The 20,224-nt window shown below is 44.5% G+C and overlaps 1 protein-coding gene across 1 annotated transcript; it reads left to right on the top strand.

Annotated features, from left to right (window-relative positions):
- The first annotated feature begins 17,813 nt into the window (after positions 1 to 17,813).
- On the top strand, positions 17,814 to 19,976 carry LOC139833134 (uncharacterized). Its single transcript, XM_071823305.1, has one exon. The coding sequence runs from the start codon at positions 17,814 to 17,816 to the stop codon at positions 19,974 to 19,976; it is 2,163 nt and encodes a 720-aa protein (XP_071679406.1).
- Positions 19,977 to 20,224: the final 248 nt, after the last annotated feature.

Here is a 20,224-nt window from a genome sequence, read left to right as displayed (position 1 = left end):
CCGGCGAGGTGACGAGATAGACCTCGTCGTGGCCTATAAATACGCCCTGAGCTCCGCATTGAAACCCTAATGTCTCGCCGCCCAGCCATTCTTCCTCAGTCACCCTCTATCTCTCAACTTCTTCCTTCACTGTTCGCCGGCGAACTCCATGGCGCCGTCGATTGAGAGCATCCCGGAGTCCGTGGCGTAGCTCGTTGGATGCGCCCGATGCCGTAGGACCTTCTGGCGGAAGGAATCGAGAAGGGGAGCTCGGAGCAACATCAATTTCTATTTTCCCCTTTCTCCGGCCATCGCCGGAAATGGCGAAATAGGGCCAGCTCCAGTCCACCATCGACCACTCCAATTGCTTCCTGGTGAGATTACGCACCTCTAGCACCCTCCAATCCTTCTCGGCATCTCTTGTAGCTTGATTTCGAGATCTTACCGGCGTGCACCGCCGCAGAGACACTCGCCGGAGCTAGCTCCGATGACCTTTTCGTGGCGGCGTCACCACTATCATGCTCAGTATGGCGAGGCGATTCGTTTGGTATACTCCGCGTGCTCGCGGGGTGGCCAGAACGCCGTCGTCGTCGCTCACCGGCGCGTCTCCGGCGAAGTCGATGTGGCGTGTGGGGGCCACTTGTCGTTGTTGACTGGTCGTTGCCATCGTGGCAGCTGACCCAGTCAACGACCCCACATGTCAGCGTGTGTGGGTAGAAACAAACCGGTACATCTAGTATTTAGTTTAATTTCAAATTCCAAAGAAATTCCCGAAACTTTGAAAAATCATAGAAATTTCATTTCAATTCAGAAAAATATAAATAATATACCAAAATGCTCACAAAAATAAACTCTGTTCAAATAAAATATAAAACAAAAATGTGTGTCAAAATAAAAATCCATTTATTTTTAACCTTATTAATTATGCCTTTTCATTTATTTAAAACACAATTTGAATTCAATAATTAATGAAGTTTCAAAAAATTAAATTTTAACTATTCAGTAACTAAATAAAATGTTAAGATTAATTTTATTTATCATATTTGCATTAACTTAACTATTAGTGGTAATTCATAAACTCTAATTTGCAAATTACCATTTACCATTTTCTTTAAATAGTAATAACTCAAGAAAATATTAAAAGCCAATATTATTTTGGTAGCACAACAATTGTTTACTTAAACATTTTTAAGTTAACAAGTTAAATACTTTAAACCTAATAAAAATTATTAAACCCTGATTCTTAATTAAACCTAAATAAGAATTACTCTAATTATTAAATCTTGTGAAGATTAATAAAATGTCAAACCATCACTAGTTTTGATTCAAAGTAATTAGTAACCACAACTCTATTACCAATTACTATTTTAGGAGTTGTACCATAACTTAGAAACCCTAGTTTCAATTTAGTAAGACTTTGATTTCATTATTTCATGTGTTCATTCATAATAGTTGCAAACCTAAAACCCTAAGGATTTAACCCATGTGATCATTACACTTTAGTAGTAACTCTAAAACCCTAGTTGCTTATCACATGTGATCATGTGAATTTCAGCTTTACTTGTAGAACCTTGATAAGTAACCAATGAATGCATAATCATGATCCATCAACCTAAAACCAATTCACATGAGCTTGTCATTTCATGTTCCTATTCTTAATTAAAACCTATATGATTCACTAGTATCACCTAGGTATAAACCCTAGCTTGTTAATATATTAGCACCACTGATTATCATACTTAGTATCACCCCATTAGAATCAACCTCAACCATCAAACCCTAGTTAAACCATGATGATAAACCCTAATACCAACCTTGTGTAGCAAATCACATCACATGCTCCTATTCAACTAAACCCTACTTAGGAAATGATAATTCACTTAGTTTAGAAGCAATTAGAGATTACTTAGTGAAGCAATTGTGAAACCATAGTAAACCCTAATAGCTAATTTATAGAACCATCTTGATAACCATCCTTTGATATGAGGCTTAGAAGAAACCATAGCAATAAACCTACCAATACTTGCTATATAGAAACCATTCCAAGTTAAGAACCAACTAGTTCCTATTAGTGCAACTAAATGAACTCAATGGTAAACCCTAGAGTTACATAGCTCCTATGTATAGTAGTTCATATTCTTATTTAACCTGTTCTTCAAAAGTTATTCTTTTGAAGTACAAATATCAATCAAACCTTAGAAGCCCTAATCCTTATTTGAAATACTCATTATTTCTTAATTAATATGTTCTTCAAAAGTTATTCTTTTGAAGTATAATACAAGTAATCATCAACCATGTTCGGTAGAACTTAAAATTGACAACTGTTCTTTACATATTATTCCACCAATATTATTATGTGTATGATATGATGTCTTATATCACTTGATTATGATGCTAATATAACCAAACCTTAATAAGAACCTTGTTGAGAACCATTCTAAAGTATAACACACCCTAAAGAAATCTTTACAACTCATACATCCTAAATCATCGAGGTTAAACTACGCTCGGGACGATTGCATCTCATACTATGCATTATAGCATCTTTGCCAGTTCTTTAAACATTGTCCTTACCGGACGATGATGGTATTTCAGAATTTGGAGTTATCACGTATCGAAGCTTTTGCCTGCATAATCTTGCAGTCAAGAAAGGCAAGTTCATCGCTTGCTCATGTCATTTGATTATTTGTATCAAACTATATGCAAAGTACTATACTTATCACTCATGCATTGAAAAGCAAAGTATTATTTTACAATTATGAATATGACTATGTGGTGGGCAATGGAACCATGGTATGTGTTGATATGGTGGAGGTTCCATTGCAATGGGTTATATCACCCTAGGATTAATTACCAATGCCGTCCAGTGATTCTAGCGCCGTACATATCGCGTTATCCATGAGATCTATAATGGCTCTGGGGAAGTCAGCTGTATCTTTTCCCTTCTGCACGCCAACGGATTGGTAGAGCCGGCGGGGTGCTGGAGGCACTGCTGTAGGTTGGGATAGCCTTTTAAATCCCCATCCGTTAGTGATGATGGCTCTACGATCTATGATGGATTGTCCGGAGTACACCATGAGTAAAGCCGTATTATCGGGGGAAGTCTACTGGGGGTGTACGGTTGGACAAAAGGGTGGGTTTACAGGGTCGCGGAGAAGGCAGTGATTGGCTTGGATCTTATACTGGGCCTCACACCAAAGGAAGTGTGGACGGGGACATACTCTCGGCCGGCAACATGGTTAAGATCTCTTGTGGGGTAAAGTAACGCACCTCTGCAGAGGGTATCAAGAATTGTGACTGTCACTCCCTGTTCCGGGAAGGGAACTGCGAACGCGGCAGGAAAGGAACTCCACGAAGTTCTAGTCAACCTGTGAAGACTGACGGGCATAGTTTTCAGAATAAAATAAAACTTTTGAAGAAATGTTTACAAAAACTTGCATTGGCCTATGACTTTCTGGTCTATGGCTGTAGCTAGTGCATGATACACCTATTTCCTAATATGAACTTGCTGAGTATGCTCGTACTCATTCTATCCCATTTGAACCCCCTTCTTAGATCAAGGCACCGAAGGAGAAACTACCGTGGAACTCGAAGACAAAGGAGTCAACTGCAACGAGATGAAGAATCCAATCAAAGAAGTCAATGGAGTCAACTTCTGCATCAGCTATAATGGAAACCTAGACTAGTAATAGAAGGGAACCTTTCCCTAATCCTAGCACCTAAGTAGCTAGATTTATATAGCAAGCCAGTTAGCTCTTAAGTTTGAGTTAGCAACAAGTTAGACTACGAGTCGTTCTTCTGGAGTTTATTTGAAGTTTTACCTCACTGTAAAGTAGGAGGCTGTGTGGATCTTATGTAAATAGTTCGTGTGTACTTCTATAGACATACCTTGGACTCGCATATGTTTCTGTTGTACCACTCTGAGAGATGTAATATGAGTGGAACGGTGTTTCGCTTGTGTTATGTCAACGACTTGTGTACTACACCATGCAGTGGTACGCTGGGTCACCACAGCTGGTATCAGAGCAAATGCTTTGACCCTAGGATTAAAACCCTTTAAAGGAGACCTATAGGTTTGGTAGTGTCTATAGGAAGTGTATTAGTTAAGTCAACTATGCTAAACCAACTATTCTTATGACTTGAGATGGGTATTCACTTGAGAATAATCTTGACACACTTGAGTCAATCTTTCTTATCTATATTTCTTAAATAAGGTTAATTAGTTATCTTGCTTCATTCCAAAATAGTAGAACACCTTTGAAGCTTAAGATAATGGGTGGTAGTAGACCACAACTGGTATACAACACATGGTAGTCCAAAGAGAGGATACAACCATAAGGAAGATATCCTATTGGAAGATGTATACCAATACAAGTATGGTTAAGTAAGAGTCATTTAAAAAGTCAAATGACTGATGTTAAGTAAGGGAGATAAGTTATATAAGGTAGTATATGTCTATGATGAGTCAATCATAGGAGGTAAGGAAGAGTGATAGGAGTTATACAAGTTTACTTTTCAATGATAAACTAGGTACTCATATATGATTCACTTGAGAATCATGATGTGAGGGATTAGAACATCATAAGTGAATTAACAGAAGTATGATGAGGAGTAGGATTTAGGGAATAGTTCGAAAGCTTAGGCCTTAAAATCCTGGAAACTGTGTCAATAATGTTAGAACCATAGTCCTTAATTTAAAGAAGGCTTATTTAGAGCATATCACATAGAGAAATCCTAGAGTTATAGGTGGTATATTCTAAACAATCATGTGTTTAGAGTAGACATGTTAGAACTAATTATATTTTAGGAAGTAGTCTTCAATAGCACATATATATGGTATACTATTTTGTTAGTACTTCCAAAGAAAACTAGGTTAACTTCAACTATCCTAGCCCAATTTGCTCAAGTTTATTTGATTGCAAATGTGCAATTAAGATAAATGTTGAGACAAATAGTAGAAATTCACGTATTGTGCTAAGTATCACAACCTAAACATATCTTATGTGGTGTTATATACTACACATCTGAGCCTGATGTTTAGGGATGTCTTACCCAACTTATATATTCAGGCATATAAGGATGTGTATTATAAACACAAAGCTGAATCTTCTTGGATTTTATTGGATTTTCATTGTTTGACTAGATCCATACATGAAGTTTGACTTTGATATGCAAATGCATGTTGCAATATCAAGCTCTTACTTGATGTTATAGGTCTAGAGGGTAAAGGTATTCGTGTGAGGAAGTGACGAATTCTGAAGATTTTGAAGACAAGATGATGGAAGAAAGAAGTCAAATTGTGGGAAGTAACCCCAACAATCTGGTGGAAGGACCAATCAAACTCACTTTTATCCTTAATTAAGGAGTATTTCAACATGGAAGTACCATGAAAGTGAGAAAAATAGTGAATATGGAGTAGTAGAAGTAGAGCTGTATTCATTCTGGAAGAAGGGAATGCAAGTGAAGTCGCTTACAATACTATTTTCATGGTGTCAACAAGTGGTTTTCTTGCAAAACAAACCCTCGAAGAAGGAAAATTGACAAGTGAAGTCGTAGCTGGTATAATAAGACCGCAGTTGATATAGGATAACCATGAAGAGAAAGAATGTAAAGTGAGATATATCTTGACTAAAACTATAAAAGTAGCCACAGCTGGTAGGTAGATATTACATAAAACCATAACATAGCCACAGCTGGTATCCAATAAGCCACATCTGGTGCTAGATAGTCTGCAGCTGGTACCAGATAGCCCACAGCTTGAACATTTCTTTACCCTAAAGGAAAGAGGGATTCCACAGCTGGTATTCCGTAGCTGGTAAATATTTAGTTGGAGGATTCACATTGGATATCCACAACTGTGTGGATACACCACAAAGAATTCTTCGTGAGACTCTAGAAAAGTATAAACCTAAACCAGACTTAGACCAATCTTCTAACCTTGGAGTTTAATGATTAGAAGAAAGGAAGTTGGAAGATCATTAGTAAACTCCAAGGGGGAGAGGAAGGCTGAAGGAGAAGTATTAAGACATGATTTGAAGTATGAATGGCGAAGAAGAAGGTCTGAACTGAAAGGAAATCCGATCTTATTTTTATAAGGTTGTTGGGAACTACCCATATAAAAGTACTCTCAGGAGGTTGTCAGACCAGAAGCCGAGGTTCATATCTCAAGGAAGTAAGGGTTAGACCTTAACTTGAGTGGGTAATTGTAATTACTCGAAACCAAGAGAACTTAAGTAAGCTTAAGATAATGAAGTTGGATGAAGAAGATGTCGGAGGACAATCAAAGCTTAAGAAGGCTTAAGACCGAAGGATTTTGACCATACTAAAACTAATAATTATTAGAAAGATTCCTTTCATGGAACCTAAACAAACCAAAAGGAAGATAACTAGTACAAACTAGAAGCCATGATTGGATGGACTAAATGAGTCTAATCCATTCGTAGGACTAAACAACCAGAACCATGCCTATCGTAATACCTTACTAAGTACCATTACTTTCGTTATGGTAGTAAGGGAAAACAATACCCTACCTTAAATGAATCTTTAAACTTAAGGTGTGGATACCGCAGCTGGTAACTCGTAGTACCATATTACACCGCAGCTGGTAGAACCAAGCTTTGAGTACCCAAATAAGAAGATGTCACCACAACCATTAGTAAAGTTCATTAACGCAATAAGATGTCCTAATCCAAGAATCTTTGGAAAGTAAGCCTATAAGATTAGAGTGTTGGAAGAAATCATAGAATAGAAGAAAGTATCAGTGCCAGACATCAGAAGACTCCAGGAAGGATCTGGACAAGGGATATATTCAATTATATCTAATGAGATCACTAGGGAGTTTGAAAGGATTGTGATCTGTTCAAGACATTTCAACATTCCGAAACATGAGAGCGTTCGAACTTCGGGACGAAGTTCAGTTTAAGGGGGAGAGGCTGTAATATCCCAGGTTTAGAGGCTACAAAATGAGAGAACACCGAAGTGTGCATTGCATTCATGCATAGAAAATCCGGGGAATTTTCGCGCTTTCAAATAAAACTTACCACAGTAACTGAAGTTTCACTTGACTTGCTGGAACTGAAGTAGTTCATCAAGTCAAGCGCTGTAAACTTCACTGTGATCTTTGCTAAAACCTTGTTTTGGGTAGAGATGATTTGATCTATGGGCTAGATCAAATGGAATTAGTTTTACAACAAACAACACCTTAAGTAAGGATTAACTACAAGATCTTATAAAGGATCTCAACATGCCATCTCTTACAACAACACATGAATAATTATTCAATCCTAAATCATAGAACACAATTAATTAAGAAACTATTCTTTACTTATCTTATCCATGTCTTCTACTAAATAAATGTTCCTACCATGAGTCACATGGTATATTTGTTCAACTACAATACTTGAATCAAGTCAAGAACATTCATATTCATTCTTCATTAACCTTGACCATTCCAACCTTGTTTCTCAATTCATACCATTAAACCTGAGAGAAAGGAGAGAACCATTCATATGCTTATAATATGCATTCAATAGAACCTAGCTTAATATTTAAAACAAATCCAAGTGAGGTACTTGTTGATACTAACCAATGATACAAGAAATATAAGTCAAGTATTAAACCCTACTTGACCTAGCTCACACTTGATGGTAAGTAAGAATTTATTCTTCTAGTAATTATAGATAGGCAAGTGTTGTGATCATTACAACTTGGTAATGATCATAAACCCTAGAGGAACTCTACCTATTCAGAAGAGCTCAACTTAAAGAGGTATACTCAAGTATATGGACCAATAATTGATCTTGGAGAGAGAACCATGAATTATTAGAAGGCCATACTTTGATCATTACAAATTGGGTGATGATCATAAACCCTAAGAATCCAAGTAAGTGTGTTGAGAGAAGTATTAAAGAAGAGAGATTAGTGAGGAATAAGTGGAGCATGTCTATTGCATGATTTTACTTTATAAATTGAGCTGATAAATTAAACCTATATAAGAGATGTATAGATCTCATTCTTCTCATGAAATAATAAGTAACTCATTAGTAGTTAACCAAATCAATACTCATGCCTTGTATAGAGTAGTAATGATATTGTATTTAAACTTTGCCTATCCAAACACTTGATACAAACTTAGCATTGCCTTGAAACCATAATTCCACCTAAGTGAGGAGGATAACCCTAGCCACTAAAACATAATCAAGCTTATGCTCATACCTGATCCTAGATGTTTATCACATTGGTGATCACTACTTAAACCCTAGACCACATTTGAATTTCAATCCAAGTATCACTTTGGATTATAATTAGAACCCTGCCATACCTCATGCCTATTTTATACTTCAATTAGGGAAGCATCACCAAAACCCTAAACCCTTTCACATAGGATCTATCCTAAGTAATTCAAGCTAATGATGGCTAAATGAGTTTAGTCATCATAAATTTATCCAACCATATTCTTAAATCTTTGGAAACAATTCTTCACATAAAATCATGAACCAATCCATTCTCATTATCATTTAATTTAAACTTTAGCCATAATATAAAATACTTGGGAACAATTAATATTGTTAAGTAATAACAAAACTTAATAACATGTTTACCATGTACTGGTTATAGATTTCAAATCATTCAAAATAGGTTTGGTTTCTAAATAAAAATTAATTGAGACAAACATTTAATCCATATCCATTTGAAATTAGAATACCTCCCACAACAACACAAATTTAATCAAAGACTAAATACTTGTTTGAATCCAACAACTATGCAATATGTATTTCTATTAAATTCTATTGAAAATCAAAATTGGAAAACCTGCAGAACAAAATAGAAGTCAGAATTGAATTCAAATAATAAACTAGAAAACAGAAAATAAAAACAGAAAATGAAAAGGAAAATATAGAGAGAGAGAAGCTCACCTGGTGGACCGTCGCAGCCCAACACCAGCACCAGCCCATGAACCAAGCAGCCCAGTCCAGCCCAGGTTACCTCTTCGTCGCTGGCACGAAACAAAGGGAGGGGCGTCGTCTTCTTCCTCTTCCCTGCAGGCGACACGACGCCGGCGAACCTCTGCCACCTCCTCGACGAAGATAAGGACGCCACCGGACGTCGCAGGCCATCTCTGAACCTCGTACAAATTTCTCGCGTCCGAGCTTATCCCAATCGCGCCAAGATTCACGCCCAATCCACCTCAGTCTTCATCGAGGCATCCCGGCCACTGCCGCCGGCGAGGTGACGAGATAGACCTCGTCGTGGCCTATAAATACGCCCTGAGCTCCGCATTGAAACCCTAATGTCTCGCCGCCCAGCCATTCTTCCTCAGTCACCCTCTATCTCTCAACTTCTTCCTTCACTGTTCGCCGGCGAACTCCATGGCGCCGTCGATTGAGAGCATCCCGGAGTCCGTGGCGTAGCTCGTTGGATGCGCCCGATGCCGTAGGACCTTCTGGCGGAAGGAATCGAGAAGGGGAGCTCGGAGCAACGTCAATTTCTATTTTCCCCTTTCTCCGGCCATCGCCGGAAATGGCGAAATAGGGCCAGCTCCAGTCCACCATCGACACCATCGACCACTCCAATTGCTTCCCGGTGAGATTACGCACCTCTAGCACCCTCCAATCCTTCTCGGCATCTCTTGTAGCTTGATTTCGAGATCTTACCGGCGTGCACCGCCGCAGAGACACTCGCCGGAGCTAGCTCCGATGACCTTTTCGTGGTGGCGTCACCACTATCATGCTCGCATGGCGAGGCGATTCGTTTGGTATACTCCGCGTGCTCGCGGGGTGGCCAGAACGCCGTCGTCGTCGCTCACCGGCGCGTCTCCGGCGAAGTCGACGTGGCGTGTGGGGGCCACTGGTCGTTGTTGACTGGTCGTTGCCATCGTGGCAGCTGACCCAGTCAACGACCCCACATGTCAGCGTGTGTGGGTAGAAACAAACCGGTACATCTAGTATTTAGTTTAATTTCAAATTCCAGTAAATTCCTGAAACTTTGAAAAATCATAGAAATTTCATTTCAACTCAGAAAAATATAAATAATATACCAAAATGCTCACAAAAATAAACTCTATTCAAATAAAATATCAAACAAAAATGTGTGTCAAAATAAAAATCCATTTATTTTTAACCTTATTAATTATGCCTTTTCATTTATTTAAAACACAATTTGAATTCAATAATTAATGAAGTTTCAAAAAATTAAATTTTAACTATTCAGTAACTAAATAAAATGTTAAGATTAATTGTATTTATCATATTTGCATTAACTTAACTATTAGTGGTAATTCATAAACTCTAATTTGCAAATTACCATTTACCATTTTCTTTAAATAGTAATAACTCAAGAAAATATTAAAAGCCAATATTATTTTGGTAGCACAACAATTGTTTACTTAAACATTTTTAAGTTAACAAGTTAAATACTTTAAACCTAATAACAATTATTAAACCCTTATTCTTAATTAAACCTAAATAAGAATTACTCTAATTATTAAATCTTGTGAAGATTAATAAAAGGTCAAACCATCACTAGTTTTGATTCAAAGTAATTAGTAACCACAACTATATTAACAACTACTATTTTAGGAGTTGTACCATAACTTAGACACCCTAGTTTCAATTTAGTAAGACTTTGATTTCATTATTTCATGTGTTCATCCATAATAGTTGCAAACCTAAACCCTAAGGATTTAACCCATGTGATCATTACACTTTAGTAGTAACTCTAAAACCCTAGTTGCTTATCACATGTGATCATGTGAATTTCAGCTTTACTTGTAGAACCTTGATAAGTAACCAATGAATGCATAATCATGATCCATCAACCTAAAACCAATTCACATGAGCTTGTCATTTCATGTTCCTATTCTTAATTAAAACCTATATGATTCACTAGTATCACCTAGGTATAAACCCTAGCTTGTTAATATATTAGCACCACTGATTATCATACTTAGTATCACCCCATTAGAATCAACCTCAACCATCAAACCCTAGTTAAACCATGATGATAAACCCTAATACCAACCTTGTGTAGCAAATCACATCACATGCTCCTATTCAACTAAACCCTACTTAGGAAATGATAATTCACTTAGTTTAGAAGCAATTAGAGATTACTTAGTGAAGCAATTGTGAAACCATAGTAAACCCTAATAGCTAATTTATAGAACCATCTTGATAACCATCCTTTGATATGAGGCTTAGAAGAAACCATAGCAATAAACCTACCAATACTTGCTATATAGAAACCATTCCAAGTTAAGAACCAACTAGTTCCTATTAGTGCAACTAAATGAACTCAATGGTAAACCCTAGAGTTACATAGCTCCTATGTATAGTAGTTCATATTCTTATTTAACCTGTTCTTCAAAAGTTATTCTTTTGAAGTACAAATATCAATCAAACCTTAGAAGCCCTAATCCTTATTTGAAATACTCATTATTTCTTAATTAATATGTTCTTCAAAAGTTATTCTTTTGAAGTATAATACAAGTAATCATCAACCATGTTCGGTAGAACTTAAAATTGACAACTGTTCTTTACATATTATTCCACCAATATTATTATGTGTATGATTGTTATGATGTCTTATATCACTTGATTATGATGCTAATATAACCAAACCTTAATAAGAACCTTGTTGAGAACCATTCTAAAGTATAACACACCCTAAAGAAATCTTTACAACTCATACATCCTAAATCATCGAGGTTAAACTACGCTCGGGACGATTGCATCTCATACTATGCATTATAGCATCTTTGCCAGTTCTTTAAACATTGTCCTTACCGGACGATGATGGTATTTCAGAATTTGGAGTTATCACGTATCGAAGCTTTTGCCTGCATAATCTTGCAGTCAAGAAAGGCAAGTTCATCGCTTGCTCATGTCATTTGATTATTTGTATCAAACTATATGCAAAGTACTATACTTATCACTCATGCATTGAAAAGCAAAGTATTATTTTACAATTATGAATATGACTATGTGGTGGGCAATGGAACCATGGTATGTGTTGATATGGTGGAGGTTCCATTGCAATGGGTTATATCACCCTAGGATTAATTACCAATGCCGTCCAGTGATTCTAGCGCCGTACATATCGCGTTATCCATGAGATCTATAATGGCTCTGGGGAAGTCAGCTGTATCTTTTCCCTTCTGCACGCCAACGGATTGGTAGAGCCGGCGGGGTGCTGGAGGCACTGCCGTAGGTTGGGATAGCCTTTTAAATCCCCATCCGTTAGTGATGATGGCTCTACGATCTATGATGGATTGTCCGGAGTACACCATGAGTAAAGCCGTATTATCGGGGGAAGTCTACTGGAGGTGTACGGTTGGACAAAAGGGTGGGTTTGCAGGGTCGCGGAGAAGGCAGTGATTGGCTTGGATCTTATAATGGGCCTCACACCAAAGGAAGTGTGGATGGGGACATACTCTCTTCCGGCAACATGGTTAAGATCTCTTGTGGGGTAAAGTAACGCACCTCTGCAGAGGGTATCAAGAATTGTGACTGTCACTCCCTGTTCCGGGAAGGGAACTGCGAACGCGGCAGGAAAGGAACTCCACGAAGTTCTAGTCAACCTGTGAAGACTGACGGGCATAGTTTTCAGAATAAAATAAAACTTTTGAAGAAATGTTTACAAAAACTTGCATTGGCCTATGACTTTCTGGTCTATGGCTGTAGCTAGTGCATGATACACCTATTTCCTAATATGAACTTGCTGAGTACGCTCGTACTCATTCTATCCCATTTGAACCCCCTTCTTAGATCAAGGCACCGAAGGAGAAACTGTGGAACTCGAAGACAAAGGAGTCAACTGCAACGAGATGAAGAATCCAATCAAAGAAGTCAATGGAGTCAACTTCTGCATCAGCTATAATGGAAACCTAGACTAGTAATAGAAGGGAACCTTTCCCTAATCCTAGCACCTAAGTAGCTAGATTTATATAGCAAGCCAGTTAGCTCTTAAGCTTGAGTTAGCAACAAGTTAGACTACGAGTCGTTCTTCTGGAGTTTATTTGAAGTTTTACCTCACTGTAAAGTAGGAGGCTGTGTGGATCTTATGTAAACAGTTCGTGTGTACTTCTATAGACATACCTTGGACTCGCATATGTTTCTGTTGTACCACTCTGAGAGATGTAATATGAGTGGAACGGTGTTTCGCTTGTGTTATGTCAACGACTTGTGTACTACACCATGCAGTGGTACACTGGAACAACATCATGCCGCTGCCGAATCGCAAGGGCGACTCTACTCGCGCTCTTCCTCCAGCCGCGCTGCTTCGCCAGCGGCGGCGAATCGCGCGGTCGCCAACGTCAACAACTGCCCGCCACCAGCACCACATGCAGCCCACTCGACCAATCACCGATTCGAGCCACGCCCCGTGCGAGCAATGGTCGCCGCCAACGGGCAGCCTATCGACGCGCGCACCCACATCGTCAACGACCAGGAGTGGCGGGCGCGCAACCGCGTGAATGACCGCTACGCCGACGAACTCCCACGCCAGAGCGCATTCAATCGGGTCGGCCCGGCATGCTTTGACCCCATGATCAGAGGCGAGCCCTACCCCGTAGGGTTCAAGGGGCCTCGCGACATCGAGAAGTACGACACCCACATCGACCCCACGGTCTGGATCGACTCGTACACCATGGCAATGGGCATCCAGGGCCACTCTGAGCTGCTCGCCGCCCGTTACCTGCCCCTCATGATGGATGGCGTAAACCGCCACTGGTTCAACACCCTCACCCCCAGCAGCATCGACTCTTGGGAGGAAGCCCGCGCCGCGTTCATCTAGCACTTCGCCAGCGCGTACACCCGCGCAACCACCATAGAGGACATGGATCGCTGCATCCAGGGCCCACGCGAGTCGACTCGCCGATGGGTGCAACGGTGGCAAGACATGTGGACAACCTTCAGCGGCATCAGCACGGACACGGCGATTTACTGCTTCCGGCGGTGCTGCCGGTATGAGCCGCTCAGCGCCAAGCTCCGCGGTGTCAGCAGAGACAACATCTCCATCGCCGAGCTCTTCGACATCGCTCTGCGCTACGCCGACGAGGATCCTGCAGTCGACTCGGACGACGAGTATGGGCAACGGCGCAATCGCCGCCCCTCTCAGCCCGACAATCGCCGCGGCGACTACCGGTTCGGCGGTCGGTCAAGCAACGGCAAGCCGCGCAGACGGTGGACACACCGAACTCGTCGCCAACACCGATTACGAGCAGCGCGACCCGAAGTCCTTCCGTCGCGATAACCGCACGCCACGGGAGGATCGACCTCAACCCAAATGGTTCGACGCGCGCAACCTGCTGGACGTCCCGTGCATCTACCACAGTAGGGAGGGCAAGCCCTCGACACACACGACGGGGAACTTCTACTCCCTGAAACAGATAGAGAAAGCTCGCCGCGCCAAGGAAGCCGACGGCAGTAATCAGCACAAGGACCGCTCGAAGGACCAAGACCAGCACAAAGAAGACGGCTTCGGCCGCAGCGCCGGCTCGCTCCATACCTTCACCGGGGTCGGCGACTGCCGGGACAGGAAGGTCCTCACAAGGGCGGTGGCCGTCCACGCAGTCATCCTCGACGACATCCCCCGGTGGCTCAACTGGTCCGAGCAGAGCATCACGTGGAGCCGCGAAGATCACGCCCCACGCATCGAGTACCCCGGCCGAGTGGCGCTAGTCGTCCGGCCCAAGGTGGCCGACTACTGGCTACCAAAGACACTGATGGACGGAGGGAGTTCCATTAACATCCTATACTACGAGACCTTCCAGCGGCTCGGCCTGCCAGACTCGCGCCTCGAGAACACAAAAGTCACGTTCCACGGCATCGTCCCGGGGCGGAAGGCCTTCCCGATCGGCAAGATCACGCTGCCGGTAACCTTCGGCACACCGGTGAACTATCGGACCGAGCGGATAACGTTTGAAGTGGTCAACTTCCGAAGCCCATACCACTGCGTCCTCGGTCGCCAAGCGTTCGCCAGGTTCATGGCGGCACCCCATTACGCCTACAACATAATGAAGATGCCCGGGCCCCGCGGCGTCATCACCGTCCACGGCGACCCAGAGATGGCACTAGAGTGCAAAGACAACGGCGCCAAGCTTGCGGACGCCGTCATCGCCGTGGAACGCGACCACAACGTCGAGCTCGCCAAGTACCCAGTCGACCGCAACGACCCCACCATCCTTGAGAAGCCGACTGAGCTCGACTCGTCTGCTGCAACCTTCAAGCCTACAACCGACACTCGCCAAGTAGATCTTGTAGAGAACGACTCGAGTAGGCAAGTTACCATTGGGACGGGCTGATGTCTACGCACGCTTCTATTCCTGTAGACAGTGTTGGGCCTCCAAGAGCAGAGGTTTGTAGAACAACAGCAAGTTTCCCTTAAGTGAATCACCCAAGGTTTATCGAACTCAGGGAGGTAGAGGTCAAAGATAGTCCTCTCAAGCAACCCTGCAATTAAGATACAAGAAGTCTCTTGTGTCCCCAACACACCTAATACACTTGTCAGATGTATAGGTGCACTAGTTCGGCGAAGAGATAGTGAAATACAAGTAATATGGATGATTATAAGTAGCAATTGCAATCTAAAATAAATATGGCAGCAAGCAAACATGTAGCAGAACTTGTTGGAAACGATGTTTCAATGCTTAGAAACAAGGCCTAGGGATCATACTTTCACTAGTGGACACTCTCAACATTGCAATCATAATTGAATATAAATATAAGCACTTCACTATGCTATTCTGAATTACTCTCTGGCGGGATAACGAACACTAATTCACCGTGTAGGGCTGCAAAGCAAACCTTAAAGATGTATTCCCAAGTACTAATAAACACCCCACGCTGTCACTGTGAGCATTCATAGGAGGTACTAACACACCACAATTTCATAGAGACATCCAACTCAAATCATAACCCAGTGAACAAGTATTCTGTGAAATATAGCCTAAGAGACCCACACGGTGCACACACTGTCACCTTTACACACGTGGGACAAGGAGTCTCCGGAGATCACATAAGTAAAATCCACTTGAATAGCATAACGACATCTAGATTACAAAGCTCATCATATGGATCTCAATCATGTAAGGCAGCTCATGAGATCATTGTATTGAAGTACATGGGAGAGAGATTAACCACATAGCTACCGGTAGAGCCCTTAGCCTCGGGGGAGAACTACTCCCTCCTCATCATGGGAGACAGCAGCAGCGATGAAGATGGCGGTGATGTCGATGGAGATGGATTCCGGGGGCACTTCCCCTTCCCGGCGGCGTGCCGTAACAGAGACTTCTGTCCCCCGAACTTGGCTTCGCGATGGCGGCGGCTGCGTAACTTTTCTCGTCTCGTGGCTTATTCTTTTAGGGTTTTCGAGGCGGAGAGACTTTATAGGCGGAAGGGCGGCCTCGGAGGAGCCAGGGGGTGGCCCCCCCATAGGCTGCCCCCCCCCCCCTTTGGCCGCGCCGCCATGTGGGGTGGGGCCCCCAGGGCTCCCCTCTGGTCCCTCTCTGGCTCTGGCAGCTTCCGTGAAATATAAGATCGTGGGCTTTTGTTTCGTCCAATTCCGAGAATATTTCCTGTGTAAGATTTCTGAAACCAAAAACAGCAGAAGACAGGAACTGGCGCTTCGGCATCTTGTTAATAGGTTAGTTGCGGAAAACGCATAAAAACATCATAAAGTATGAACAAAACATGTAGGTATTGTCATAAAACTAGCATGGAACATCAGAAATTATAGATACGTTGGAGACATATCACGGGCCTGTCCGCCCAATAGGAAAGCGCGCTCATCAAGTTCCTCCGTGAGAATCGAGATATCTTTGCATGGAAACCATCTGATATGCCAGGTGTCCCGAGAGAACTTGCTGAGCACAAATTACATGTTGACCCCACCGCACGCCCCGTTAGGCAGGCGATGCGACCCGTGGGCGAAGAGCGTCGGCGCGCAATCGCCGAAGAAGTGAACCGGCTACTCGCCGCCGGCTTCATCATAGAGATCAAGCACCCGAAATGGCTGGCAAACCCAGTACTAGTGCTGAAGAAGAACAAGACTTGGCGCATGTGTATCGATTACGTACTAGCCTTAACCGCGCCTGCCCCAAGGACCCATTCGTCCTACCGCGAATCGATCAGATCATCGACGCGGTCGCGGGGTCGGAGTCGCTATGCTTCCTCGACGCCTACTCCGGGTACAATCAAATAAAGATGGCCAAAGAAGACCAGGAGAAGACGGCGTTCATCACGCCACTCGGCGCCTACTGTTACACGTCCATGACCTTCAGCCTCAGAAACGCTGGAGCGACTTACCAGCGGTGCATGAACAACTGCCTGGAGTGCCAAATCGGTCGCAACGTACACGTCTACATAGACGATGTGGTAGTCAAGTCGACTCGACAGGATGATCTAGTCGCCGACCTCGCCGAGACGTTCGCCAATCTGCGGCGTTATCAGATAAAGCTCAACCCCCTGAAGTGCACCTTCGGGGTTCCATCCTAACAACTCCTCGGCTACGTCGTGTCCAAGCGCGGCATCGAGCCCAATCCGGAAAAAACTTCGGCAGTCACGCGAACCAAGAAACCAACCTGCCTGGTCGACGCGCAGAAACTCGCCGGGCGAGTCGCGGCCCTCAGTCACTTCATACCCCGACTCGGTGACAAGGCCACGCCACTCTATCGCCTCCTGAAGAAATCGGAGTCGTTCGAATGGACGGACGAAGCGCAGAAAGCCCTGGAAGAACTTCAGCACGCCCTGCGGAACGCTCCTGTCCTTGCGGCCCCGCTCCCAAACGAAACCATGCTACTGTATGTCATCGTGTCCAATCGCGCGATCAGTGCGGTAATGGTTGTTGAGCGCCAGGAGGAGGGGAAAGACCAGCTAACACAACGCCCAGTCTACTACATCAGCGAGGCCTTAATCAAGTCGAAGCAGCGGTACCCGCATTACCAAAAATTGGTTTACGCAGTGCTCAGGGCCCAACGGCGACTAGCCCCTTATTTCCACGAGCATCCCATCAAGGTGGTCGCTTCAACGCCACTCGCCGACATCATCCTCAACCGCGATGCAACCGGTCGGATCGCCAAATGGGCAGTCGAACTCGGCGTCCACAACATCACGTACGAGTCGCGCCATGCCATCAAATCCCAAGCGCTCGCCGACTTCCTCGCCGACTGGGAGGAGGCCCAGCAGCGGAACTCTCCCGCGGACCTCAAGCATTGGACATTGCACTTTGACGGCTCCAAAAACCTCGAAGGAGCAGGAGCAGGGGTTGTCCTCACTTCGCCCAAAGGCGACATCGTGAGATACGTCCTGCAACTCCGATTCGAGCCCTGCACCAACAACATGGCCGAGTACGAGGCGCTACTCCACGGCATGCGCGTCGCAAAGGAGATGGGCGCAACACGACTGCGTTGTCTCGGCGACTCCGACCTCGTCGCCAGCCAGACATCAGGTACCTGCGACGCCACCGACGCCAACATGATCACCTACAAGCGAGCGGTCGACCAGGCCGGTGCCAGCTTCGCCGGTCACGTCGTCGAGTGGGTCGACAGACGCAAGAACGAAGAGGCGGACGCGCTGGCGAGGCTTGGCTCCAAGCGACTCCCGCCACCGCCCGGCGTCTTCCTCGACATCCTCAGCCACTCGTCGGTGCGCGCGCCACGGGAGATCGACATCGCCGAACCACCCACACTCGACTCCGCTCTAGTCGCTCTCGCCTCCGACACCGACGACTGGACGGCACCGTACCTAGGATACCTCGAGCGCCAAGCACTGCCGATGGACGAAACGGAAGCACGCGCACTCGTACGCCGTTGCAAGTCCTTCACCATCATCAACAACGAACTCTACAAACGCAGCGTTCCTGGAGTGTTCCAGCGGTGCGTCACCGCCGATGAAGGACGCAAAATCCTGCGCGACATCCACGCAGGCGACTGCGGCCACCACGCAGGAGCGCGCTCGATCGTCGCCAAAGCCTTCTCGCGCGGCTTTTACTGGCCAACAGCCCTCGAAGACGCAGTCGACCTCGTCCGCGCATGCGCTGGATGCCAGAGGTACGCAAGTCAGTCGCACATGCCGGGCTCGGCGCTGAAGACCATACCCCTCACCTGGCCGTTCGCCGTTTGGGGCATGGACATGGTGGGAAAATTCAAGACAGCCCCCGGCGGATACACTCATCTCCTGGTCGCTGTGGACAAATTCACCAAGTGGGTGGAGGCCAAACCCATCAAGAAGTGCGACGGTAAAACAGCCACCAAATTCCTGCGCGAACTGATCTACCGCTACGGCTACCCCCACAGCATCATCACGGACAACGGCACCAACTTCGCCAAGGGGGAAATGGCTGACTTCTGCGAAGACAAGGGCATCCGTCTCGACCTCGCGTCAGTCGCACACCCCGAGTCGAATGGGCAAGCAGAAAGAGCGAACCAGAGCATCCTCCATGGAATCAAACCACGGTTAGTAGTACCTCTGGAGCGCGCAGCCGGATGCTGGGCAGAAGAACTCCCTTCCGTACTCTGGGGCATTCGCACAACAGCCAACAGGTCGACTGGCTTCACGCCCTTCTTCCTCGTGTACGGCGCCGAAGCTATCATGCCCACGGACATCGCCTACGATTCGCCACGAGTCGCCAACTACGTCGAAGAAGAAAGTGAACGCCTTCGACAAGATGACGTCGATCTCCTCGACGAGGCACGCGACCTCGCACTCGCCAGGACAGCCATCTACCAGCAAGGCCTCCGCCGCTATCACAGTCGCCGCGTCCTCGGCCGCTCCTTCCAAGAAGGTGACCTAGTCCTGCGGCTAATACAGGACAAGAAAGGCATGCACAAGCTTTCCCCCCATGGGAAGGGCCATTCGCCGTCAGCCGCGCACTCGGCAACGACTCCTACTACCTCACCGACGTTCGCAAGGATGACAAAGGCGAGCCACTCACCAGGGAAGTCGAGCGCCCCTGGAACATCAACCTCCTTCGTCAGTTCTACACCTAGAAAAGGCATGTAAAGGATCTCCTGAATATCAAATAAAAAAGCCCGTCGCGTCAAAAATCGCATTCGTCGATTGTTTCGCCGTCACTCGCCACACAACCTTATCTCCCATCTCATAAACATGAGCTCAGTCGCCAAACGTGCGACTCGAGACTGGGAGACCTTCGATTGCTGCTTTGGCAGAGAGAAAATTCAAGATCAGCCAAGTAGCTCGGCTAACAAGGTTACAACGGGCACAAACCAGTCGCAACACCAGGTCCGGCT

Source organism: Lolium perenne, chromosome 7, assembly GCF_019359855.2.
Source record: "Lolium perenne isolate Kyuss_39 chromosome 7, Kyuss_2.0, whole genome shotgun sequence".
Taxonomy (NCBI): Eukaryota; Viridiplantae; Streptophyta; class Magnoliopsida; order Poales; family Poaceae; genus Lolium; species Lolium perenne.
Note: the sequence above shows the minus strand (reverse complement) of the source record. Positions and strands in the feature narration are given on the sequence as shown.